The sequence below is a fragment of the Aythya ferina genome (assembly GCF_964211825.1).
Source record: "Aythya ferina genome assembly, chromosome: 5".
Classification (NCBI taxonomy): domain Eukaryota; kingdom Metazoa; phylum Chordata; class Aves; order Anseriformes; family Anatidae; genus Aythya; species Aythya ferina.
The window spans coordinates 61127715-61155076 of NC_140301.1; the positions used below are offsets into that span (position 1 = coordinate 61127715).

Sequence of the window (27362 nt, forward strand, 5' to 3'; positions counted from 1 at the left end):
AAGGAAAATTAATGTCGCCACAAAGAAATGGACAGAGCTCTGCAGGCAGCTCTCAGTACTCATTGCCAACTAATATTTCAAACACATGCAGGTGTTGTGACTACCTACGGGGAAAACTTTTCTTCAGGAGGTGGTAAGCTGAGCACAGCAGTGCTGGTCTTCTGCTTCTAAGCTCGTGTTTTTCAAACAAAAACCACAAGCATGTAAAAATATCACAAATCCCCTATCGGTTTCAGACAGCTTTGTCTGTTTGTGAAATGATCTCTGTGCTAGCAGTGACAAATATTTAAAACTGAGGGGGGAAGTTAAAAAAAATACGCATGTAACAGGTCATTAGATGAATTATTTCTTTAATGGTTGAAAATCTGTTAAAACCCTACACGTGTGGCACTGTCTGAGCTCACACCCCACCCGCAGGCTGCCTCTCCTCGAGCACAAGGCGAGCCCCAAACTCGAGGTAGAGAGGCTCAGGGTCTGTGCAGACACAATTGCAGAGTACACAACCTCTGTACATGCCTTTAGTCCAGGGCAGACTGCTCCTCAGACAAAAAGCAGGCGTTCAAAATGCACGGCTCGGCTGCTGCCTGCATTGCAGGGATGAAAGCGAGGTGGCCAAACCCATGTGCAGCCCCAAGTCCTACCTTAGCACCTAGGACTCCTGGCCAGATGTGGTAAAGCAACCCAAGCTGCTCTGCTTTGTAATTCAATGTATTAAAAGCAGCTTGAAGTAGGTGCATTTTTTATCCTAGCAGGCACAGCTACACAATGTAGAGCCTCCAGAACTGTTTTGAGAGTCACAAACTTTTGATGGTTGGGAATCAACACCTGACCTACAAAACCCATCAGTCACTTTTCCTCCCAGTCTGACCTTTTAATTTTTCTAACCCTTAAAGACTTTTAATTTCCCCTTCCTCTTTCTTTTAAGTAACATCACATTGCAAATGATCTTTCAGGCATCTTTGAATCAGAGCCTGGAAGCTCTCTCCCCTTGGCCAGCTTGCTCCATTTCCTCCCCCAGCAGACAGGAGCTGGAGACAGCTCAGACAGACACAATAAGCCACGACAGAGTCAGATGCATCAACCACCCACAGCATAACCATGAATCCAAAAGGCTCCTTTGGGCAAATTACTGCCTGCACTCTGCTTTCTATTGTGACTGCTCCAGAGCTGCCTGCTGTAGTCGTGCACTGAGCACATCACACCTGCTTTGGAAGCCCAGCAGACACGCGTTTAACCACTGCCCTGCACCGAGTTTCATCTATTTGATGTGACCTGACCTGGTTTTGAGAAATCCAGGAAGTGTCAGGCTTCCAGGACACGCATATCCCTGGAAATTTTGCAGATCGTGTACTGAGAGCCAACAGTAATTTATCCATACTTAAAAAAAATAAAAAAGTCATAGCACAATTTCTCATTTATTCCACCGTGTATTCTCTTTTCATTACCTTCACTGTTCACTACAAACAATATGGGACGTGGCTTAGTGAAGGGACTCAGTAGGTCAGGTTGATTCCCAGACTTGATGATCTCGAAAGTCCATCCCAACCTAGATGATTCCATACAGAGATCCACCCACTGCCTTACAGGTTAGATTTGCATGTACCTGTCAGTGCAGACTGAAGTCATTTTTATTTTCTTCCATTTGGGGGGAATGGTTACACTACTTTTTGGAAGACACATTTGTTCCCATTTCAACTTCAGCCCAGCATGCAGTGATATCACTGTCTAGACGCATGCAGGCATGAATTTGACGGGTGGTTTCCGCAGGATATTTCACAGTTATTTGTGCAAAGGAAGCAAAACAGCCCAGGAAAGCAAGACCAAAGAGTTGGGACATGCTCCTGGTCAAGATATTGCTTTTGGAAGACCTTTTACTTTACAACGAACATTTAAGGTCCTCTATCTGCAACAAACAGGGAAGAAGGAAAGGGAAATACCTGAGCTACGCCAACAGCCACAGTACCTGGTCATACTGCTGGGGCTTCTGTAGAAATAAGGTTCACTGCCATGGTGAAATGGAGCTGGTTCCCATCATAGCAAGGAAGCCTAAGAAACCTTCCCATTCAAAAGCAAGAGAAGCTGAAGAGACTGGAGTCCTTCTAAAGCAGACAATACAGTCACTTTGCAGAGAAATACTAGAAGAAGCCTACTACACTGAAAACTACATGGAATATGCTGTTCTCCGTACTAAAATCACATGCTGAATACCACTAAGACTTTCCCTGATATACGTGGCCTCCCAAAGAGAATCCTGACCCCCAAACCCTCAGCCTTAGTTCACTAAGGGTAGGATTTCTTCTGGAAGACTACAAGCCTATAAATCAAAAACATGACGGCATAAACATGATTTTGCCACAGCAGCTGGAGCACATCCCCCCCAAACTGCCGATACAGCCACCAAAGTGTCAGTAATTAGGGAAGGATGCAGCAGCGTTTGCAGCGCAGGCTCTGGTGCCAGCAGCCTCCCATTCATTTATATACATCACGAACAAAAGCAGCAGATGCCTGGCTACACTTACGTAATTGGCTATGCCAAGCACACAAAATAGCCACAAATTAGAATCCTCAACTAAAAACATGCGAAAAAATAGTGAAAGTCCCCTCAAGGGTTTCTATCAATACACAGGCTGAAAGATTTGTACACTCGGCGCAGCAGCGCTGAATGCTTCTGTGAATCAAAGCACCCACGAGCACCAATCTGAGCCTGCCAAAGGAGAGCACATAATAACAAGATGAGAGGCTGCATATCATTCTGTAGCTTCCAGAAACCATAAATTCAATCTGACACAAATCAATTCTGCATTAAGACAGCCAAAGACTCTCTAGACAGTTACCTTAACAGACCTGTTAAGCAGCTGTACAAAAAATCCCTCAAGAGGAGGAAAAAAAAAAAAAGATAAAGAGATGTGAAGTTACTCTTGCCAAAAAGCCATTTAGTGCTTATAGAAAGCAGTTAAGTTTTTTTTAAAGACAACAAAGGACAGAAGTTGCTTTCTAGACTTCACACTACAGCTCAAGTATCGTCCCAAGAGAAGGCAATCTTTGATAGAACAAACCCAAAAGCGTTTGGTTCTTCTCTATCGGCCAGGTTCCTACAGAAATTGCAACGGGTCATTGCAACAAACCGGGCTTCACAGTGTTTTCCTTCCCACCAAAAAGAATTCCTGCAGAATAGTTCAATTGGTACTTGACCAAGCTGGACAAACATTATTGATAGCAACCGTCGGAGGAAAAGCAAATTAAGCCCACCTTAAAGCATCCTGGCACCTTGCATCCTTGCTGTAAGGCATTTGGGGAGCGGAAGGGATCCTGTAGGATGTCTCCTACCCGGATGAAGTTCAGTCTGACCAGCAGGCTCTCGGTGTATGTTCAGATGTTAATATCCAAGTTGAAGAAACAGCGTGCCAGTTAATGGCATGCATCTTGTATGCCACTTTTTTTTAATCTTTATGAGCCTACAGTAAGAAAAAAGTACTTCTAACCTTTGCAGTTATCAGTCAGACATATTCCCAAGCACCTTCCTGTGTAAAGTTCAGAACTTACATTCCTTACACGCAGCTCGGTATATTTAAAAAAAAAAACACCGAGGCTTTTTTTGTTTAAACTGTTTGGCTAAGCTACTAAAGTGATTTAAGCCATAAAGTTAGCACACTAAACAGGAGTGAAAATGCAATCCTGATTTATGCTGCTGCACAGAAGTTGAAAAATCAAGCCGCTAACAAGTAGGAAGCAGGGAGCTTGCTGCACTCTTCGTGCAGTTGCCAAGCTCATTTCCAAACGTAACTGGCTGCGAGCCCCTCTGGTGCTGTCTCTGGATCTGCGCAGAACTGACAACAAGCCTGGCCCTGATTCACAGACCGTGTGTTAAAAAAGAAAAAGTTATGCAGGGAAATAATCGAAGCCCCTGTCTTGATGCGAAGAGGCAGTGTCATGCCATCTCCTAGCTGGTAAACTGCAGAGGATGCTGCGAGTGAGAGGTATGCATCCCATTCCTGGCCACCCACCCCAAATGTAAGAAGCTGCTAACAACCAAATTCAGGATTCATTTATCAAAGTGTTTTGTCACTAGCGGTCACTCTGAGTATTTTTCACAGTCCAGGCTAAACAGATTTACAAAATAAATTCAATACTAATATAGAGAGGTTCGACCAAAAGGCAATTATTTAATCCCTTTGCCTGTTTATCAACTTCGGTGTGGAATATGAGCTAAAAATCTGGGTATCAACAGTAAGCTACAGAGTAGAAGCAAGTACAGAATAACTTACAAGAATGAAAGCACCTGAGCCAAAATATGGGGAATGTCTGCTGTTAAACAGCTTCAATATCAGAGCAGAGCCAAAAAAAAACACTTTCCCAGTCCAACACTGACCACCTCTGTGACAAAAACACCACGTCCTCAGCCCCACCAGAGCAGAGCACCGGACCTACCTGATCATTTGGTTAAACTTCAAAATTCAGGGTGTGAAAAGGTGAGCACGGGGCAACCAGCACCCAGGGGAAGTCAAGCCCAAAGACGGATATTTAACGGAGTGGCCACATCTGTTTCACTTCTGTCTGATAAAGACCACCGCAGCCCAGCACTAGTCTGAGCTGGCAGCAAATCCCTCCCTCCCTCCGTGGCTTTGGGAAGGAATAAATTTAGCTTACGCTAGATTGAACTGAAGGATATTCTGCAGCCCAATTCCCAGTGTTCGCAGAAAGTAATTAGAGGATTAGTAGCCTCTATTGGTCTGCGCTCCTGTTATTCTCATTGTGTTCTCAAATGCAAGTTTCCTATCATTTTTCAGTAAGATTGATTCAGGTGGGGGTGGGGAAGGAAAATTTATGGCCCTATAATGTAAATGCATCGTGCCAGCTTAAAAACCGAAGCCGCAAAGATTTGTTTTAAAAATAGGCAGCGCTGGCATTTGGGCTCAGCAGGCTGTGCTGGATGCACTCGCATCCAGAAGTTACCCCTTATCTCTTCGGCAGTTTATTAAAATTTAAAGCGAGCTTTACAGAAAACTTGCTTTATATGAATATGTAACATTAGATAAGAGAATGTCTCTTCGAAATCCGGGCAGCTCACACGTGATTTTAGCACTGATTTGACCCGTGTGCCTCCCTCCCCCCGTCGCACGCACGCAGCCTCGCTCAGAAATAAGTGAGAGGATCCTGTCCTGTATTAACACATCTCCTCGGCTGTACCTTCAGCGATAAGCTCAAGTTATCTGAGCACGGGGTCAAAGCGATATCTCAAAGCCCTGAGGTTCGGAAGCAATAAAAAAATTAAACACAAAAAGGTACAGCATAAGATTGAAGCCACAGTAACCAAATTATGGGATACTTCTCCATTTCTGTGGAAAGCAGCAGCTGGATGTACCGGATTTCAGATCCTATATTAAATGAAATAAATGCTGAGAAGAAATATTGAAGTGACATAACACTCTTCAGAGGCCCCCTCTGTAAACAAGGCATGGTTTTGATTAGTGCTCTAGAACAGCAAGTGCTCCTAAGGATAAAGCAGTCTGCTTTTACATGGAGAACCCAGAAGGCTTGGGGAAATACTTGCAGCAAAATGCACTTCAAGTTCTTCCTCCCCACACCAGAATGCCTGGGTACAAGTTATTAGATAAAGGTTGATCATTTCTCCCAGTATTAACTGATTTCAGCCACACTTTTTGTTTGGTGGTTTAAGCTGTTTAATTTCTTAAATCAGTTGTTTAAACTAGCTTTGAACAAGTCTGAAAATCCCCACCGCAGTCCAGCTCCTCTCCTGGTAGAGCTCTGAATCCCACCAAGCCTCGTGATTGAGTATTTGGCACTCAGTACTCTCAGACTGCCCATCGTAAAGGACATAAATGACTTCAAGATAACGACCTGCATTTAATAATTCACAGATCTGAATATATAAGCTACTGTCAAACAGTTTTACTAGCAGCACTGGACACATTTCAAAGTTAAACCAGGTCCCAGCCACAATTTGCCAAGTTTACAAGTAGCTGATTAAAAAATAACAAATGGAAACAAAAACCTACCCAAATACTTCATTTCTTACCACCTTCCACACTAGCACAGCGCACACAGCACGAGGAGCCTATGACACTTGCTGGTCCGTCAACCACACCACGCTCCAGCTGCAGCTCTGAACTTCCAGAAGCTTTTGCTGCAAGGCTCCTGCTCCTGCCTGCTGGTGAGGCAGGCTTTGCTCTCCCCTGCAGGCAGCACACGAGCTGGAGACTGCAGGCTAAGAGAAGAGCATCGCTGCCTACGTGCTTTGCGCATCGCTGAGGAGGTCACCACTTGCTCCCTCTCACTTCGGAGCCCATCAGCCCAGCTCCTGCCAAAGGAACAGCTTGTGCAGAAGTGCCCTCACCTGCCTGCATCCCAGGGAGCTGCCTGAAGGGCAGCCTGTTCCATCTGCACAGCTGGGTCTGAAACTTTACCCCTCGACCGCTCGCGTTACGCAGGCTCTCAAGTTCATTTGGCACACAAAACGAATACAAAATTCAACTGCTGTAAGCTACAGCCCAACGTTCGTAAAGTTTCAGAGCTTCGATGACTCCAGCATAAAAATTGGAGTGTTACGAATCACCCAATCGATGACTCAGTGTCTGCTGCAGATAGGAACAAAAGATGCCTTCCCTTCTGCAAGCCCGCTGCCAAAAAGCCCCATCACCGTAGAGCTGCTGCATGAAAGCCTTCCAAGTCCTGCATCTGGTATTTTGCACTGTCCCGTTCCTCTGCCCCACCTTCACCTCCAGGCTTCTCTGCCCTCTGTGTGCTGTTGAGCAATTATCTATTGACATGGGCTGCGTGACTTGGAAAACGAAGTGACATGTGCGATACATTAATTATATAACGTATAAAAACATAAAGCACCGGAATCACATGGCCTTGGATCAGATTCCATGACACGCTTGGAACATCTGGATGCCAGCCAAAGGGATCTTCAAGGACACAACGTACAAATGGTAAGTTTTGGGGTGAATTAAGAACCAGCTACCAGGGCTTCCTAGGAACAAATATCATCTACATGTAAGAGATCAGGTTATTTAACACAGACAGTAGAAAACTAATTAATAAGCTTTTTTTCCCCCCCCACCAGAAGTGACAGCGAAGATGAAATTGCAAAAAAACTTGAACAGCCGCCACTTAGCTGAGCTAAAAGTGATTTAAAAATAGTTAACATGGGAAATCTGCACTGCAACCAACTGGTTCTACCATAAAGTACGAACATAAAGCTACAAAACCCAGCGAGATGACTAATTAATGACAACAGATGAAAGTGACAGTCCAGATCAAATGCCAGATAAAAATTAAGAACTTTTTTTTTTAAAGCAAAGATAGTAAATGGAAATGCAAAGAAAAATGTAATCTCTTCAAAGTCAGTAACTGAAGGACACGTTCAAATTTGCATTTAATAAAATTATAACTGAAGACAGCTTATCAGTTTGCATAACAAGCACCCTACAAGCTAGCACAGATTCACTTATCCCTTAAAAAACAGAATTTAATAACACAGTATTGTTGGAAAAACAGAGACCACACCGAGTGCAACACCAACACAAAAATTCTTTTATACACAGATCATCACACAGGTAGTAGCTTTATTTAAAGAATTACTTCCAGAAAAAAAGAGGAACTCCTGCTCAGTTCTTCTATAAATACCTAAGGAAGGATGTTAGCCTTTGTAACTGAATGTACTCCATCTGCAGCATGACTTCAAATAACTTACTGTCCCAGAACGTTTTGTCCAACAGACCCCTTATGGAAATAATTTCTATACTGATTCTCCCATACTTAAACTCTGTGATAATTTCATTCTACAACTATTTTTTTTTTCCCCAACTACCTTAATTTATCCTCATATGTCAACCCCAGTTGTTTTTATATACGTAATATATTCATACATAACTAAAATAAGTCATTTAGAACATCTTTTTACCTAATTATCTTATTCTGACCTCTTACTTTCTGTACATGGCAACTGATTTAAAATAGTTTTTATTCAAGAGATTCACTTTAAGTTCAGTCAGCTAGGATGGACAGCACAGGGATCTAAACTGATAGCAGATGCTATAGACAGAAATTTATAGATTATAAACCACTTTACACTACATAGAGCACTGTTCCAATTTTTAATCTTTCACAGGTTAGATGCAAGCTTCAGTTTGAGGAGGGGTTTGGTATTGGAATTTGTTCTTGAGCCTCTACAACAACAGCAAATAATCTCTTAAATCTCTACTCTGTTAAGGATGGCCTGCATCTGCTTTGTCTAATGAGGCACCAGAAAGAGAAAACCCAACAGCTGAGACTCTTCCTCCACATCCACGCAGGCACAGGCTTTCACCTCCTTCCCTGCAATACGATGCCTCCGCAGACAGAGCTGAACCAACAAATCACATCTGGGCTATAAAGCCAGCAGCGTCCTTTAATCTTCCAAGACTAAAGCTCCCCAGGTTTTCCATCCCCATTGTGCACACATATTACTCCCCCCCAGCCCAGCACTATTATTTTCTACACCTGAAAAAAAAAAGCCTCAGGTTTGGCACTCACTCACAGCCACCCCTAATTTGTTTTTATGGCATCCTTTACCCTCCACATCCAGCTTCACGGAATGCCAGCGGTGCGTGCTTTAACCCACAGGAGCATCTTCCATCACCAAAGACAACACTACAGTTTCTGTGGTATGACTTATTCCCCCCAAAAACAGACTTCAAAGAAAACAGCAAACACCTGCTTTAGAGCAACCAGATACCTTGGCGCACTTAAGGGCTCTCCTGGATAAATCAATATTAACTAACTCAGAGTTTTAAATTTATATCTAAAAATTTATCTTCAAGCCAGCTCCAATTTTCCCCATACCAGACATCTTCCAATTTCATCCAGTTGTTCTTGTAGAGGGTTTTATAAGTGTAGTTTGGCTAAAATCTTCCTCAAAACCGACCCAAGCCAATTTGATCGCTTCAAGATGGAATAAATCATCTTCCTTGCTAGCTTCTTCCAATAGTTAGCTATTCCCTAGCTAAAAAGCTTCCCACTTGGAGTCTGCTTCAGCGTCTAGCTCTCGTTATCGACCCTCCTGGTAGAGCAGGATGCCTTTCAGCATCCCGTGTGCTCGTGGCTGCAAGCTAGGAGCGCTCAGCACTCCGACGAGCGGAGCTGAGTGTGCTCCAAGGAGCCCCGGCGCTGTGCCAGCAGCACGCTCAAAGCGCTAGGCAGCTGCTGCACTTCAGAGACAAACCTGTGTGCGAGCCACTTTCTGCCACCCAAGTGGCAGTTTCTCCACAGACGCAGTGAGTGACTTCAAAAAGCAGCTAGTTTAGGCCGGTGGGTTTCATTTGATGCCATACAAGTCGGTCTCTCTCTTTTTCCTGCCTTCATATCATTTTTGCAACTCCTATTCGCATCCTCTTCAGTTTTCTGAAATGTTTTCAAAGAGCTGACACCAGAACTGCACAGACTTTTCTTAAGCAGCCTCAGACTATACGATGCTGCCATTCCCTTACCCCTACGTCCCTTTTTATCCCAGCCCAGAACTGGTTTACCCCTTTTTACTGACTGCAGAAAAGCCTAGTTTCCAAGACACAGCCCCTACAGCAAGAGATTGGAACCTGGCAAAGCCTCTAACTATTTAGCTTTGATAGTTGGATTAAAACCAACATGCTTTTCATTTTCCTTTTTGAAAACCTACCTCACCAACCCACCCAGAGCTCTTTATGCAGCCACCTTTATTATTTGCCCTTCTGACAGATGAACTGCTACTGGCTTTGTCGAGCTAGGGTAGGTTCCTCCTCCCCCCCTTCAATTTCACATGGTCCATTTAAGGCAGCAAATTGCTTATCTCTATGGAATCCCATTAGCAACTGGCTCAGGAAATTAAGTTTCCTTAATAATTTCTTGGGATTTAAATGAATTAATAGTCAGCTGATAATGGTTAAGATATTAATGCCGCATGGTGCTTCTTCCCATTTCTTCTTCATTTCTCACACCAGCATATAATTAGAAAAAAAAAGAATCTTAAAAGAACGAGGAAAACACAACACACAGGTTATCCATCAACTGTCCTACCATTTCTGTGCACAATCCACACTTCGGAGCATCACACGGTGCTGTGGGACGCTAGGAGTTATTTCATCCCTCTCAGATAAAAACAAGCAAGCTTCCTTCCACCCCTTCTTTACATTTACCATAGTAACAGCACAGCTAAGGCAGCTGAACCACCACAACTTGCTCCCCACTGCATGCAGGAGGGTATTGATACCGTTAACCAGGCAGGCTTGCGTGCTGAGGAGCTGCAGAAATGAGCACATTATTGACAAAAGCACATTATCCACAGAGCTGCATCCACAATACCCCATATCCTCGATGGGGCATTGTAACAAATGCACCTACAGTCCCTAAACACCAGTTACCTTCTCGTGCTCCTAGCACACCACTGAAACTCTACAGGAATTCCCCCACTGCAATCACTTACCGAGCCAGCACTGGCTTGCTCTTTGGCCACTTCAGATTCCTGAAAACGCACCCCGTTACAAGTGGTTTTCCTAGTATTCATTAGGCTAGGACTCGCTTTATAAGCCTCTGGTGAATACAGACACAATGTTCTGCTTTTTTTCCCCAAATACAAACAACACACGCTTGCAAACAGAGATGAAACGACACTGCAGAGGTGCTGTGCAAGCTTTATCATCCCCACCTGCCTTTGGGAAGGAAACAGAGCCAGGCTCCTGCCTGTTCTTAATAAACTTAAAAGAATGCCTCGTTACTTTTACTGCAGGAAAGGTACTGTAAGGGGCACAACTCACCGAAATCTCTGAGGAACTAGATCATGGCATTCACGCTGTGCCCCTGTCCCCCTCCTCAACAAACAGCTTGGCGGAGTAGTTTGGAGAACCACATTTCCCCTTCCTACTTCATGTCCTTTCTGAAAGCATCCCTTATTATGTTAGTACTCCATTTCTGCAAATCCGCAGCAAATTACAGAAATGCCACAGAGTTTCTTCTGAAGCGATGATCTGCAGAGATTCCTTGCATTATTCTGTAGGCACCGAAGGAATTTCTCTGGACTGGAACCTGCTGAATGCGTTTCTCACAAATGTTACTCAGCTCACTTACCGTGGACTGTCCTTTGGGTGCTTTAAGTTGTCTTCAACCCAGATGACAATCCCAGGTGCCAATAAAGTTAGGGTCATCCTTCATACAGTCCTGTCTTCCATTGAAATGGAAGAAAACAGCGTATAACACCAGAATGTTTAGTTTCCACTGCTCACAGTACATCTTCCCCCCTCTCCTCCTTGCCAGGAGCCTGAGCAAGCTGGGATTTGCATGGAGCCAGATCCATATATTGACATCCTCACCACAACATGCTCTCTTAAGACAAATATTTTGGATGGAGCTCCCTTAATCACCTCTATTTCTAAAAATAAATATCGAACAATAGGTAGCATTCACTTTCCAGGCATAAGCAAAGCATTGTAGATTGCAAATCCTGACTTCAGTAAATTCTTTTGAAATGATTAGGCGTTCCTTTGCCAAACTGCTACAAACATATATAGGAATTAAATATTTGTTTGCCTGACTTGTACTCTTCACTTAATTGCTGACAAAGATACCACCATACACATTGGGGAAAAAGAAAGAACTATGCCCCATGAAAATGCAAAAAAAAAAAAAAAAAAAGCAGTCATTGAAGTCATAAATGAAATTTTAGTATGAATTATATGCAGTTTAATCATTTTAAAGGGTCTTAAAATGTCAGGCACCGAACTGACATATTCTTACACAGTGGAAAGCGCAAGCATCAGCTAGTTTTGGTGCCTATAACCTAATGCATCTTCATTAGAATTTTGCTCCAAGACTCAAACTTTGATTTTGATAGCTAAAATTGTCAAATGAAAGAAGGTTTACAAAGCATTATGAAATGATAACGCATTACCTGAAAACAACTGCACAACTGTGATGTGTAACTAATTGCCTGGAAGATCTGAAGCATTAAATTCCTACCCTCAGGGCAAGAGATTATCAAATCTAAAACTTCGGGAGCCTGCTTAAAGAGGCACCATCCCATCATGAACCTGTTGAAGCGTAAGGTTTCAGGGGTTAAAGCACCGAGTACCTGTCAGACTGTATTAAGCAGTTTCAGAAATACACCAGTCGAAAGCCATTTCAGAGATGCAATTGTCCCTGCCTTTTGGTGAATGAATTGATGCAGCAATACAGTTGAGACTTTTGCTGTATCACTATCAAACAAGTGGATTTAAAGACTAGAAAGTCTGCCAGAACTTGCACAGATTCTCCCGTTGCTGTAAGGACAGAGGAAAAAAAAAAAAGATTGGTTAGATGTTCAATCTGTACGAGTGAAACACTACACAGGGAAATATTTGTTTTGTCTGCTGAAATCCAGAACTTCACAGCGCTGGGAAAAGGAGGCAGCTGAAGAAGAGCCACTTTAATGACACCCCAGGGGAATACAACAATAAGAGTAATTGCAGCTTTGTATCACAGCACATCAACCTGAGGAACTTCTGCTAGGAAGTTCAGATTTTTTTTCTAATGCACAATTGTGTTTTTTTAAGTAAAAATAAATAAAATACAAACAAAAATTACACAGCACTCATGGAAAAAAGCATTCGTGAAAGAACAATGTGTTAAAGTTGTGAGAACAGGACAGACATGCCTCCTGGAGCAAAAAGGCTGGGTTGTTACCACGAAGCTTTTCCAGTGCAAATGCTGCAGGAAAAACAAGCTGAAATCCCGTCCAGCTCTGCAAAGACTTATTTTATTTGTGACACCAGGAGATCACAAATCAGTGTTCTGCTGCTAGACACGCAGATGACTGACACTCTCTGCTCAGACTGGCTTCCAAGCCAAATAATAGTTTTGAGGAAATGATAGCTATGAGGGAACAGCGTGTATCCTGCATTTTTCCCTTCAGTAGCAAAAGGCTCCGGTACCAAGAAAAACATAAAGACAGCAGAGGAGCTTGAAGTCAGCTGTAACGTGTAATTTTTAATGCTTGCTTTGGTGCATCTCAGGCAAAGCACATAGTGATTTTCACTACAAAACAGTCAAATGAAGACGATCTGCTGTAACTAATACCCTGATTACAGAAGTATATTTATGACTCCAAGATCCTCCTTCGCCCTTCAAAGAAACACAAAGAAGCAGCAGCGCAAGGAAATCACCTTCAGTCCTGCAACTTCTTGCTTTACAAAGATCTGTTTATTCAGGAAGGCTCAGAACTAGAAATTCTGGGAAGGTTTTGAGGATTTCAGCCACAACTGGCAGCATTCAGAACTGCTTGCATGCACACAGTCATCTAAAAAACAAACGAGTAAGAAAGCAATTTGTAGAAAAGCATCACTATGGTTTAGATTAAAGTATTCTTCTATGCACGATATTATATGCAGCTATTCTGCCAACACACACCCCCCTCCCTTTCTGTTACTACACTGCCACAGCCTGTGTTAAGAGACAAGGGGAGAAACCTGCTATGGCAAAAGCAAGTGTCTAGTTTTGCCAGCTCAAGAGGAAAATAAATAGTCAAATGCTAGCACCACGGAGTGATGGATCGACGTGGTGCAAGTGTTAGTGGTACGGCTGAGAACTGGGACACAGCACGTCTCGATTCCTGAGCAGGCTGCTTTTTTACCTCGTGTACTCCAGTACAACAAGGCAGTAAAACAGCAGTGAGCGCTGAGCGGCGCATACGTGTTTTAAATATTGAATGCAAAATGAGAAGGAAAAGTCTCTTTAAAAACCTGTAAGTAGAGTTCTGACGTTTTTCTCTCCAAGAAGAAAATTTTCAGTGCATTTTTCTAAAAAGCTCGGCAAAGGCATCTCACTGATGCCCACAATAGGCCAACTAGGACAAAACCTCACGGCCCCTGGCACCCTTTAACCATGACAAAAGAGCACCGAGTAGAGGACCACGAGACAAGCAGCTGGCAGGGGATGGGAGTGGGGAGGTGTGCTGGGAGGCAGAGTAACTGCAGAAGGGCTTATTACTACCTAGATATAGTATTTATTTTCAGAAGATGCACAGCAGATTATGTGTAAGGGGAAATGACAAACTGCAAGCTTCTTCTTCACTTCATTTCCACATTGTGTCATCTAGCCATAAAAAATTATGACAGTACATTCTTTTAAAACTGTTAGAGCCAGATCCTACATGTCAGTTATTAAGTATTTAATGCAATATATGCCCTCACCCCCCAAAATTTTAAATGCTTTAAATCCTGGCACCTTGGAACTAGCTCCCAGCCTAGCAACTCCGCAGCGATTGGCACAGAGCACCACATCAGAAAGGAAGCCTTCGCCCTGTCTACATGCACAACCAACCCAACTGCATGCTTCACGACAAGACAACCAGCCCCAGACAGGTATCGATCTCAGTTTCTGCCAAAAGCACTTCAATATAACCACACACCCTGTTTTTAAAGGTAAAGGTTTCCCGCCCCCAGTAAAAAGTGCAATATATACTCAGTCAGCAAGGCACAACCATAAATCAGGGTAATACAGTGCTGACCACGCCAAGACGTTCAGCAGGCTCTCAGTCTCTCTGCTCTGCACGCAGTTGTTTGCTGTTGACAATGTTATGTTAGCCTAGCATCAGAGAATAATCTCATTCCACTCTGTCTTCTACTAGGCTGCAGGGAAAAGCGCTCTGATACCACGCTGGTGGGCAGCTGGCACTAAAGCAGCAGATTTAAATGCATCAGAGATGCTTCATGGAAAAGGGTTACAACTCGAAATCGCTCGCTTCCACGCCTCGGCTGCAAGTTTCCTTCAGCACTAGTTATGTACTGTGGGAACAAGATGAGTGAGGCATCCAGAGTAATGCACAAATAAAACAAAGATAAAGGGGTGCATAAGCAGCAAAGCATCACATCAAGTAAAAGGGAACGCTCTGGACAGCGATTGAGTTGAGACTACAAATCCTTGCTATTGGAATGAGGAAGTTTTCATTTTTAAAGAAAATCTACCTTTTATTTTCGTTGTCCTTCAAATACACATTGATGCACAACCTGAAAAGTTACACAAGTGACACAGAAAATACATTATGTACCTGTAACAAACCTTACAGAGTGCTCTCTCCTGTTAACAGAGCCTGAGAAACCCAAGACAGAAGCAGATCTTGAATCACCCAGAGCGAGGGAGCTGAGGCACCTGAAATTTGTCATCTTTTACTCGTGCTAATAATTCAGTTCACAAATTGCCAAATGAAAGGGCAGTGAAAGCCAGTAAATCACTGTATTTAGGACAGAGCATCTGGCTAATAAAGTCAGCCCTACACACGAACACAGCTATGCACGTTTAATAAATAATTCTGGGTGTGACATTTCCTTGCAGAAGCCTTCCTAGAGTTCAGAACAAGGAGAACCTGAATCACGGCAGGAGTACGTGGAAAAAAAAAAAAGACTGCAGATGTTCCTTGATTATTTGGCAGACCATCCACTGAAAGACAACAGATTGCACGAGGCTCCCCAGAATGTCCGGCAGCCACTGCACCCAAACTTGCTCAAGTTCCTTCTGGAGCCACCTTCAGTTGTGGCTAAGCCTGAGATTACAACAGGTGAATTGAAACGACCTTCCTCACGTACCTGATGTCTGAACTGCTACTGAGCCAGAGGAGCCTTGACCAAAGCTTGCTGTAAAACAGCTTGGCCGAGCCTCCTTCACTGAGACAGCAACTCATACTGCACCAGCTCAGGCTTGGGCATCTCCACGTGCAGCAAGTGTCAACGCAGGCGTGAGCATCAGAAACAACAACCCCAACACCCCAAATCACCTCCACAAGCAGGAGGTAGGCTGATGAAACACTGGACTACCTCCATTGTACCTACCTCTGAGCGCTGCTGCAGTGTTTTGTCTTTATCTAGCTCACAGTGGCTTATTCAGAGCAGTCCTAGGCAGGGCTGATACGCTTACAGCTGGGAGCGAGATAGTTGGGTATCGGATCAGTTAATACACCAATAACGCCCTGCCACCAACACTGGAGCTACGCACTGCGTGCCAGGCTGGAACAGGCAGGATTACTGCTTCGTGAAAGCTGTGATGTCTGCTTGTTGAGGCAGAACTATCATTTCTCAGTATTTGCATAGCCTGCAATCCTACCTGAGGCAGATACACTGCTTGTTACATTCCTTTTTTTTTTTTTTTTTAAATGATTTGTTTGAAGCCATCTAAACCTTTGACCTAGGAAGATGTCTCTGCACTCCCCTTTCAAAGCATGCATTTGAGTGCTTCTAAAGCTACACGTGGTTACCTTCATTGTCACGAAGTAAAAACAAATTACTACTTCAGTCTAAAAAAGCCTCAGTACATTCATTCGGTCACGGTATAGGATGGTGTTCCCTTGTCATCAGTATTTGGTATTCATATATACATACCTGCACACAGCCACCATTATGCCTAAAGTTTGATTAAATTATTTTCTACAGAATTGAGTGTTTATCCAGTCAGAGAAAAGTCAGGGTCCTACTTCATCTTGACAATAAAATCTTCATCTGGAAGAGGACATGACTGCAGGAAGACGAAATTCCTCCTAAAAGGTTTCATCTCTTGATTAAGTGATGAAACGCCTCCACTTCACCACCGCGATCGCACAAATGTTGATTTCCAAAGCCCTGGACAGTGTTTCAAGTCAGAAATTTATATCCAGTGAGCAGAGCCACAAAATGAGGCAAACTGAAATGAAAGCAGACAGGACAGCAGGAAGTATGCAGATACCAAAAAACAGATTATTAATCTTGAGCAACATGGATTAGAATTTAAGTTTGGATGCTACGAACACGTGGGAGGAGCAAACTGATCTGTCAGGATTTGGGGATGTTCCTCAAGCCCAGTCCTTGCGAAAAAGCCTTCTGAACTTGAACGTCTGGAATTAAAGCCCTGCAGCAAACAGGAAGAAAAGCTTTCTGCCAAAGGATTTAACTGTTAGGTTGTAAAGGGGTTTTGTCTGACATCCAGTACTGGAACAAAGTACGCTACTGTAGGTCAAACAACGAGCATATACTCCTGTTTAAAGTTAAATAGCCCTCTACCCAAATTTTACAAGTTTTATTTCCATTGATTGAAAGCCATGAATCCTTTCTGTCAAAAAAAAAAAAAAAAGAAAGCAGTATTATTTAAAAAATTATTTGAGTGCTTTCTTTTTTAAGCAGTATTATTTAAGAAATGATTGGAACACTTCCATTTTTTTCTCACATCCCTAAAATATTTCTACAGCAAAAGCCATAAAAGCAGCTTACAAAAAAAACTATGCTAAACATACATGGCACCATCTACATCTGCACATTACACAGATATTTCACAGAAACACTTCTGGAAAAAGATTTCAAGTTAATGAATGGAGCTACTGTGACTCAAGAGACAGATTTTTCACAATCTACTCGAGATCTTTAGTAAATGTAAACATCCAAGGGAATTCTGATCTGCAACTCTTCCTCTGTGAAATTCTTCATCATTTCCCAGGAAAAAGAAGTTCCCCAGGAAGAGTCCTGTGCTTTTACACGCATCACACGAGGCATGTAATACTCGCAGCTCTCGCACTATGTGCCACTCTAGTACAAGGATACTCAAATGTTATGTTGAAGAACAAAAATATACTTTACAAGTAAACCATAGCTGGTCCTTCTCAGTTACAGTCAGGATTGTATGAGTGACATTTTAAGAGAACAGGGGCAGTCTCTGCAATAAAGTGCCAACATTTTGACTTACAGCTTATTTTATTACACTACAACAGCAATGGAGTCATTTCTGTGATTAAACGCCACAGAAGAATACGAGAAAGCTTTGAGGGGGAGGGAGAAGTTAGGAAGAACACTTTATGAGCTATTAGTTTTGCAATCCAGCTTTCCGAAGCCAGTTTTTCATTTGGAACAAAATAAGAGCAGCTGCCCGTGCTGAAGTGAGGTCAGCTTTGTTCCTGCCTGCCTCCCACCTGGACCACCAAGGCACTGCCTTATTGCTGACCCGCAGCACTGGAGGATTCTTTGGTGGGCTGAAGCAGGGAGAAACTGGTGTGGAAGACTAAATGCTAGCATACAAAAACACAGAGCAAAGGAGGAGAACGTTTCTGCATGTCTTAATATTATAAAATTCAGACAAAAGACTCACTGTGATGACCAGCATCAAAAGCAACCCATAAAGCCCACCCCAGGTTTGTTTCAGTCATCCTGCAAGTTTTGTGGGTTTGCAGTCATTCCTTGTCCCATTCAACATTTCCTCCCAACCTGCTCTGGTAGAAACCTAAAAAACAAAGCTTTGATATATGAAGTAGTACCATCAAATGTGAACACCAAGAAATCCTACCTAAAGAAATCCGATCGTTATTGCTGAAGATCTTTTGACCATTCGTGCACTTTATTGGCATTCATGCAACACAGATAAAAGAATTTTTGCTTCAGTAACACTCGCCACCACTCTCAAACCTCAAGCTGAAAACTATATACCCTTCCCTCCCTTTTTCCTAACCACATCATCTCCTTAATTACCTCCGCTGGAATCCTGGGCTCTGAAGGAGACTGCGTGTTAAACAGATGCACAGACAGAATGCTGCAAAGGGAAGAGCTTCAAAGAGAGGTCGGTTTTTATCTGTGCCATCAGCTTACGTCCCTCCATCCAGTGAGGCTCCAAGCAAGACGAGGTGGAGACCCAGTTGTGGGGAAAAGGCTCTCAGGCTCCACGGTTCAAAGGGCTGAAGGACAGCTTTGCTCAGGTGCTGCATCTAGACATAAACAGGAACATCTAGGATTGAACATGAGCCAGTGGTGTGCCCAGGTGGTCAGGAAGGCCAGTGGCCTTGGACATCAGAAGGAATTTCTTCATGGAAAAAGCATCAAGCACAAGAACAGGCTGCCCAGGGAAGCAGTGAGGTCCCCAACCCTGGAGGCACTGAAGAGATGTGGGGACATGGCATCGAGATGTAGGGAGAGGGCTTAGTCATGGGACTTGGTAGGTCAGGTAGACTGTTGATCAAGGTAGACTTGATGATCTTGAAGGTCTCTGCCAGCCTAAATGACTCTAGGATCCCATATTTTGGGAACAGTGTTACCTTACGATGGTACCACTGAGGCTGATTCCAGGAACTGAACCATTCTGAACGCACAGAATCCACAACAGTCTTAACGCAGCTATGGGAATATCACACAAATCACTATCACAAAACCTTTGGACAGTTTTGGGGAGTGTCTGATCCCATGAATTTACTCTTGACAATGAGAAAACAGCATAACTCTGGCCCCATGAAGTCCTGATCCCCAGAAGTCTGGGCCTGCAAAAGACGCCATCTCCTCAGTTAAACTGAACTGAATTTGAGATTAACTGGCAATAAAAATAGAAGTTTGCCTTGCTGCAGAGCAAGCATAAAACCTGGTCTTTATCACCAGGAGGAGTTTAAGTGTTCTTTTCACATTCCCCTGCTCTTGAGGGCATCCTTAACCAAAGCTGAGCGCTCCTGTTTCAGACACAAGAGCTATTCAAGTTGCAAACTGGGGATGCTTTGTCATCTAATCATCCATCAGCTGAGAGGCCTGAGAGGAGAACCAATTCTGCAGCTGAGGAACCAGAGTACCTTTGGTCACAGGGGAGCCACGTCGAAAATAAGTAAATCAGAGCTATGTTTGTTTCTCCTTTCCCTGTCCTGGAGGAGAGAAGAGGGAGAAGAAAAGCATCTCAGTATCTTAAACCTAGAAAACAGGAACGATTCCCAGGGAAATCTTGCTCCCAGAGTCAACATCCAAGGCAGAGAGAGCAGCACCTCAGAATAAGTCCAGCCCAAGACAGATCACGGTTAAGACACTGGTCCCATTCCACGAGCAGCCAGGGAAATGCCAGGACAATAATCAGAGTGAGAGTTTTAGGGGGAGGAAATGCAAGCCCGACTTCAGTGCACCAAACCCAGTTTCTCAGCCTGACAGGGAGCAATACCTCTCCTTGCCTGCCAATATCAAAAAGAGATCATCCATCACTCCCTGGTTGTGGTGAGCTCCGTGGAGGAAAGAGGACTCAGAACTCACACTGATGGAGAGTTGGAGGAAAACTGAGTACTGCAGCACCGAGCGAGCTGGCAGTGCTGGGCCTATAATTAGCTTCCTCGAGTCAGAGCGATAGGCATCTGCTGTTACCGAATTAGAAGGCCAAAGTATATATTACCACGCACATTATCTCACAGCAGGCATCTGCAGAGTCCTGAAGTTCCTGAAGTACTGGCAGAATCACGGCGGCCAGGAGACATCGGCAGAATTTCAAGGCGAGTCTGTACACAGCACACACACGGTCTCACGAGGAGGTCAGGTAGGTACGAGGTGTGGTGTGGAACCAAGGCTCCACAAGATGGTTTCCACAGAAGACCAGCTCATGGGACGATCCAAAAAAGATTATGACCTTGTGGAAGCAAACCCTTGGTGCTAAGGAATGCTGAGTTGCTCCTGTGACCTCCAAACACAGATTATTTTTGTAAACGCTGAAGAGCTTGGAGCATTCAATGAATGAAGCGTTATCGTAAGGACTTGGCTATGGCTACATCCCCTCTAAAGTGATCCTCCTGATCAAGTACTCCCCATTTTCCCTCTAAAATCTTTGTGAGATCCTTGGTGTTGAGTAGAAAGAAAGCTGCAGAACCCCAAAACGAAGCAGTCCTACATCTAAAATAAAGCATAAACGCTTCTCACAGACCTACAAACAGCAGAAACAGGAATCCTGTAGCCTCAAAATTCAGTCACCCCTCTAGCACGGACAGCGAACAGATGAAATTAATTGCTCCTTTTGCAGATGTCATAAGACACCCCCCAAAAAGAAACTTAGATTTTGTTCTTTCCATCAACAAAAGCTCAAAGCCCTCTGGAAAATACATATTTTCCAATTCGTAAAGCAGGAATAGCAGCGCTTTGTTTCTTTGAAAAGTTTCTGTTGGCCCACGAGGCTTCAATCGCTTCCTGTGTTTCCCAAATAATTGCTCCTCTCAACAGACCCGTAGCACACAGGAGTCTCATCTACTGTTTGATGTGGTTCCAGCTCCTCTGCTCCAGGACAGCTGCTCCGTGCTGCTGTGACTGAGTACACGCTACCTCCTTTTTCCAAAATACAGGGCTTTACCCATTTAAGGCAATTTCCCCGAGACACTACAGTTTGGGTTACCAGAAAAAAAAAAAACAACCACAAGACATCCATTATTGGCTGCGTGCTCCTCTTTTCACTGCTTCTGCTTCTGAACATGAAACCACCTATGCACATATCAGCAACAAATGCTCCAGGAACCTTCAATTTCCCTGAAAGATGGTAACACAAGAACAGCATGCAGGCGGCCGTCCGCTTCTTCACAGTGCCAGAACATCTGTCTTAGCTCTGCGGTACACATCTCAGGCAAGGACAGGCTCTCTGCGTAACACATGCCATAAATCCATGCTCTGCACATCCTAGGATCCAACCGTCTCTCCCTGTGGGTGCTCTGCAGTTAAAACCTAACATGTAAGTTGCGCTTCAGGTCTGTGTAAAGTCCCCCCATGACAGAGGTGAAGCAGCAAGTTTCCAAAACAGAAGCTGGGAATTCCTGTAGCAGAGATGCTCCCAGTCCCAGGTGCTGCTAGCGGTTGTATGCAGGCACCAGGCTGTTCGTAATCGTGCTGCAGCACAGCCAAACCAAACCCTGGAACACACCAGCAGGTTTTTATTATCTGTAGCACGCTGGGGAGGTTCTCACTTCATGATGCCAACTTGCAGCGATGTGTCTTCTCCTACAGAAAGCTCAAGGAGCAGCACCACACACCTCAGCCTCAGGTTCTCCCAAGCTTTCAGGTTCTCCCAAGCTAAGACCAGCCCATGTACCTCTACGAGCAGATCCATTCCAGGCAATTCAAAGCATGAATAAAGGAAGTGTAACAGGATGAAGCTTCACCACCACACCAGATGGTCCAAAACCTTCCGCTTTAAATCAGGGACAGCGGTGTTTATGTGCTGGGGTATGGACAGACTTGAAGCTCACCTGGGATGCACAGCCTCTAGCTCACCAAGCTATCCAGTTCCACGAGGCTGAAATCCCCCAGGTTATTTCTGACAGGGTGAGGGAAGTTGTGACCTGATTGTGCTGTGGCAGGATACAGCCTGGCTCCCTATGGAAAATGAAATGGAAGTGCCTGGGGGAAACACAACACACAGCACACCTTCAGCGCTTCCTTCTTCCACTTCCAAAGGACACTTAAATTCAAGAAGAGTCTCCTCGAAGTCTTGATTTATAGCAGATGGAGTTTAAACAGTTTACAAGGAAAGCGTTTTCTGATCTTTTGTCTGCCCTCTGAAGGGAGAGCACGAAAAAGAAAAACAATGTTAAGTCATAAAAAAAGTAATTGTAGTCCTCAGCAATTTTAATTCCCCTTCCTTCACCAAGCATCTGGTTTTTGTTAGAAAACATTGTAAAGTGATTTTCCAAAACCTTTGACATGCGTTCTGTTCAATAGGTCCCAAAAGCCTCGGAAGGAGAGCATCAAACAAAGTAACAGTTATTTATTAAGCCACACTAATGAAATGGGTCTAACCATTTTCTTCTGCTTACCCATTCCCTACTGCTTTCCAGAGCAAAGGGGTGGGGGCTTCACACGCCTCTGCACAACTCTGGACTTTCAAGATACATGTGATTAACTGACTTTAGAACAAGTTGGTGCTCCATGAACTGATTACACCAAAAATAAGCCCAAGATGAAAGAGATGAGCCACGGACAGAGCGTGCCCCCTTCCAGCAGCCGAGCTCTACAGCTCTCATCCTGAAGCAGCACCAAAAGCTGCAAAAGGATCCGGGGCCTTTTTGCTCAGAATTCCCAGAGCACATCAAAGCACGTGCAATAATCTGCATGAGATAACTAATCACAAGAATCCCACGCGTTCCTTTTCTCCAGTCACTCAAAGCACACTCTGCAGCTCTCTCCCCGACCCGATAATTACTCGTATGGCTGCATTTTGTTCTTTTCCAGTAGCAGCATGAAGCTCGACGTGAGCTGCAGGCACCCAGCCAGTGACTATACAAGCTGCTGTTGTGATAGCACAAGGCAGAAGCCAACTCGGCAGGTAATTGGACTTGAAGTCAGAAAGATCTTTCCCAGTCAGCTTGAAACAGTAATTTCTTAGGGGAAAAATACATTGTCTTTATCTACCACAGGTTACCAAAGGAAAACTTTTATCCCAAGGCAGACAATACCAAGTTGTACCTCCACAAAAAGCATATTAAAGGTAGATTTATTTTTTATTTTGTACTCTGCAGCAATTCAAAGGACATTTGCAATCTGCTATCAAGTCAGCATTAATATCCAACAAGAAAGCTTGGGTATCAAAACACAACAGCTTGTTATAAAGGAGTATTTCTAGTACTTGCTGGTTATATTTTCCTGTCCATTGAGTAAAATGCACTGGAAGGTCTCACGTAGCAAGTAAGCAGCTACTGTAGTTATAGTTAATTCCTATATACTGATACCATAGAATTCATTCATGCTTACAGAGTAATCCTAGGGAAACCTGGAGGGCTAATGTCAACCACTTCAGCCCCGTGCACAATTCACATCTCCAAAAGGCATACTTGGAGTAACTCGAGCGCATGAAGCGCTGCATTTTTCTAACCTACACACCCATGAAAGCGGTTCCAAAGCATTAGAAACCCGTAAAGAAACCTAAATGCAGAAATAACTGGCCGTGGGCAATGACATCACTTGGGCATTCGGTATCAGCAGTAACCGCACTGCTGGTGCCAGGTGCCAGCAGCCCATACCCGGGCAGAGCTGGAGGAGTCGTCTCCCACCGTGCCAGGAGAGCTGCAGGCAGCAGCAGCCAACAAGGAGCTCGTGCTGGCTGTGATGAGGAGGAAAGAGGAGCTTGCACAGGGGGAAAGCATTAACCTAACAGCCCGCTGAACCAGCGGGTTGGATGCGTATGGGAAGATGCACATCTCTGCTTGGCAGAAAATGGGATCAGTCTTATTGAGAAAGGGCGTATTAGTCACCCACTTCAGATCGGTGAGACAGACATACCGTCCTCAAACATTGTTCTAAGCCATTTTTCTTTTCAGCCAGACACCTCTTTCCCCTCTTTCCTTACCAGACACACATACTTATATACGCCAGATGAAAAATAACACCCACCCACAAAACAAAGAAAAAAAAAAAAACAAGAAACCCAGTAAACTCCACATTAACATCTCATCATTCCCAGCTCATTGTAGTGAGGGGGGATGTAACTTTTCATGAAGTTCCACAGTCATTGGGAACTTTCTGCCCAAGTAAAGCCTGTAACTCTATCATACACCAGCAGACAGAGATCCGAGTTACATGGCATTAACTATCGTATGTGGAAGCAACAGTTAAACTCAACCAAATAAAGAAAAACACTAACAAAATTAAAGGCTTTTTGTTTGGTTGAGTTTATTCACTGCTGCTTTCACAAGCTTGAAAATAAAACCCAGCAATTCTAACGATGCCATGATGAGCTATGAACAAACTCACACCTAGGATTTGAGTAGTTACAGAAGGTTTTTATGGCTCATACGATCATACCTGGTGACAGACTTCCTCTTCATCAGGAGATCCAAGCAGTGTAACTAATGGCCCTTCCTGTTCTACATTCAAGTTTTAAGAAGAGTGAGGACACACTGCTTTGTGACTTGATGATTTTGATAGTCATATATCACAAGCCTAAGAGTTTTCTTACAATACAACGAATTTTGGCCCTGCTGGAAAAGTCTGCCTCAAACAAATGGCCGGAGCCTTGGAGAGGAATGACACTAGAAAATTCCTGAATGGTGCCTAAGCACAGAGTTAATAAAATAGTTTCTGAAGTCTGTAACATTGAAAATATGTATGCATGATTTCAGTACTCTGAAAAACCTTGTGACTTATTACCCCACGTAGTGCTTTCCCCCCATACATCCTCAGGAGGCCAAACAACTCCAAATTATCTTCTTCAGCACCTCCAGAAGGCAGAGTGGCAAAAAACAAGCACTCCAGGGGAAAAAACAAAAGGCACTGATTCATACACAATTATCCCAGCTAAATTTACTGTTGAAACCATTGCTATTCCAGCTGTCCTTGACACCTGCATAGCAGGGACAATGGAACATGACAAGCACGCTCTTATGATCTATTGCAGTTTTCAAGCTGACACGCTAACTTAGGATTGGTGACAGTCAACAGTGCTGGAGCTGCTGCATTAACAGAATTAGCACGAAACCAGCGAGGCAGAGCATTCAAGGATCCACGCCACAGCAGTGACAAAACAGATGGAGACGGAGCTTTATCCACCACCAAGAAAAGTATCAGTAGCCCAGGAATACCGTGTTTCTTTCTACTCAAAGATCCAGTTCACACAGCGACAAACAAGCAAAGTAAAGCGGAGAACTCATATCTGAAAAGTTACAAGGGAGCATGTAAAGGGAGGAAACTTGTAATATCCTGTGCAGTACATGTTCCCACTGTTTTTTTTTCTTCCCTGAACAAGAATTAAACTGAAAGATTGAGAGCAGAACAAAGATTTTTTTTTAAGGTCAAGTTGCACATTATTTTCCAAGAACAAAGCATCTCACTGTCTATTCTGTAATTCCCTGCATTTCTGGAATCATTTACAGCAGTTGTGTGCAGAAGCCATTCCTGGAAAAACAGATTTAGGCTCCGGTGTCTAGGATGTCAGAAAAGCCTAAGAAAAAAGTGTTTTAAAATGTAAATGTCATTTCTGTGCATCTGAAAGAACACTAGCTGAAATCCACTGCACCACTGTGCTGGCACACATCCACCAGCCTTGCCCCAGACAACAGTATAAATACACAAAAGCTCTTTTATAAGGGTTCAGATAAAGTGCAAAAGAATACATTCAACCTGACAGCCACCTGAATCCAGATCCTCGAAGGAAACACTTCAACGTTTCAGGCCCTATGCTATCTTTATAAGGACATTAATTTGTACAGCACATATTTTATCTGCACTACAATAACAAAGCAGATGTACATTAACCAGATACCTTGTGGTGTCTGTCAGGTGTTTAAATATTTTGAAAATCAAATGCCAAAATACTATCTGAAGTCCAAATGCTTAAGATTATCCAGTGCAAGTATGTGTACATTTCCATCAACTATGTGAAACGTGTGTTTTTTTTTAAATTTATTAAATTTTAAGAAACAAACCAGGGTTGCCAACATACACACAGATAATACAGGCCTATTTCGAAAGTTGATTTCATCAGGAAGATTCAACTCACCAATACTTTTATTTTAAGAATATGAATGCTGAAAAATACTTACACAAGCCTGAAAGACTACATATTCATCTACACTATGCAGGCCCTATAAAGTCTTGAAAAAAAAACACCCTGATATAGTACATTTTGATATGCTTGGGTAGGCACTATCTGTGGTATGTATTATGAAAGAAAACAACATATACTATGCATTAAACAATTCTCTTCTCTTAACCACGTTAGAAAGCACACTTAGGAGATCAGAGTATGGTGTCCCTCTCCCCGATACACATTTTAGGAATCTGATGTATATATCCTGTATAAACCATCCATTTTTGTGAGGGTCACCAGAGGACTGACCTCCGGTTTGACCAAAGGTCTAGCTACTTTTGGCTTCTGGCAGAAATGGTTTGAGAGAGGTTAAGATGACTTTTTGCACCATGAAATGCATTCTACCAACAGAACTTTAACCAAGACAATTCTATATGTTAATAAGTTACTATGTTAACATATTTAGTGTAATGCTTTTCCTTCTTTCCCTACCCTAGGCCTCAGGTGAAAAAATGCACAATATTATTAGCAACAAAAACGAATGGCATATAGTGATCACCATTCGTTTTTTGGTTTTTTTTTTATTTGTTTAAAAACACAATTTCAGTTATCTTCCTGAAGAGGAAACACACAACAATCCTACACTCCAGTGAAAAAGGAATAAGTACTACTTGTATTTGCATCACATGACTATTCTATGACTCGGATAAATCCATCAGCTTTCTGAACAAGGGCAGGAGGGTCAGATTAACTCATACCTGAGGTTAAAGACTATTTTAAATAAGTAACTGGATTAAAGATACACATCTCTAGAAAGAAAATCCAGTGCAGACTTTTCATCAGAACAAGTACCTGACTGCCACAGAATGAGCCAACAGCAAGGTAAATCAGGCAGCTGTGATGCATGAGTTGTTCCCAACCCAGGATCACTAGAAAAATAAAATATGTCTCACTGCTGCATACCTTAGATGCTTGAGGAGTAGAAATCACGTGAACAGTGCTGGGCTTAACTCCATTTGCCTTAGGTCGTTTATAAAGGGCGAATCTGCTTTTCCTGCGTCCTCTGTCACCATTAGGGAGGGAGCCATTATACCTAGAATGAAACAAAGAGTTTGTCA

The 27362-nt window shown here is 43.3% G+C and overlaps 1 protein-coding gene across 1 annotated transcript in view; it reads right to left on the reverse strand.

Moving 5' to 3' along the window:
• The window catches only part of PELI2 (pellino E3 ubiquitin protein ligase family member 2), a 75567-nt gene that overhangs the window by 23882 nt on the left and 24323 nt on the right, over window positions 1-27362 (reverse strand). Inside the window, exon 2 of the mRNA XM_084519662.1 lies at window positions 27208-27337. Within this exon, the coding sequence (XP_084375788.1) occupies window positions 27208-27337 (130 nt within the window). The remainder of the gene's footprint in view (window positions 1-27207; window positions 27338-27362) is intronic.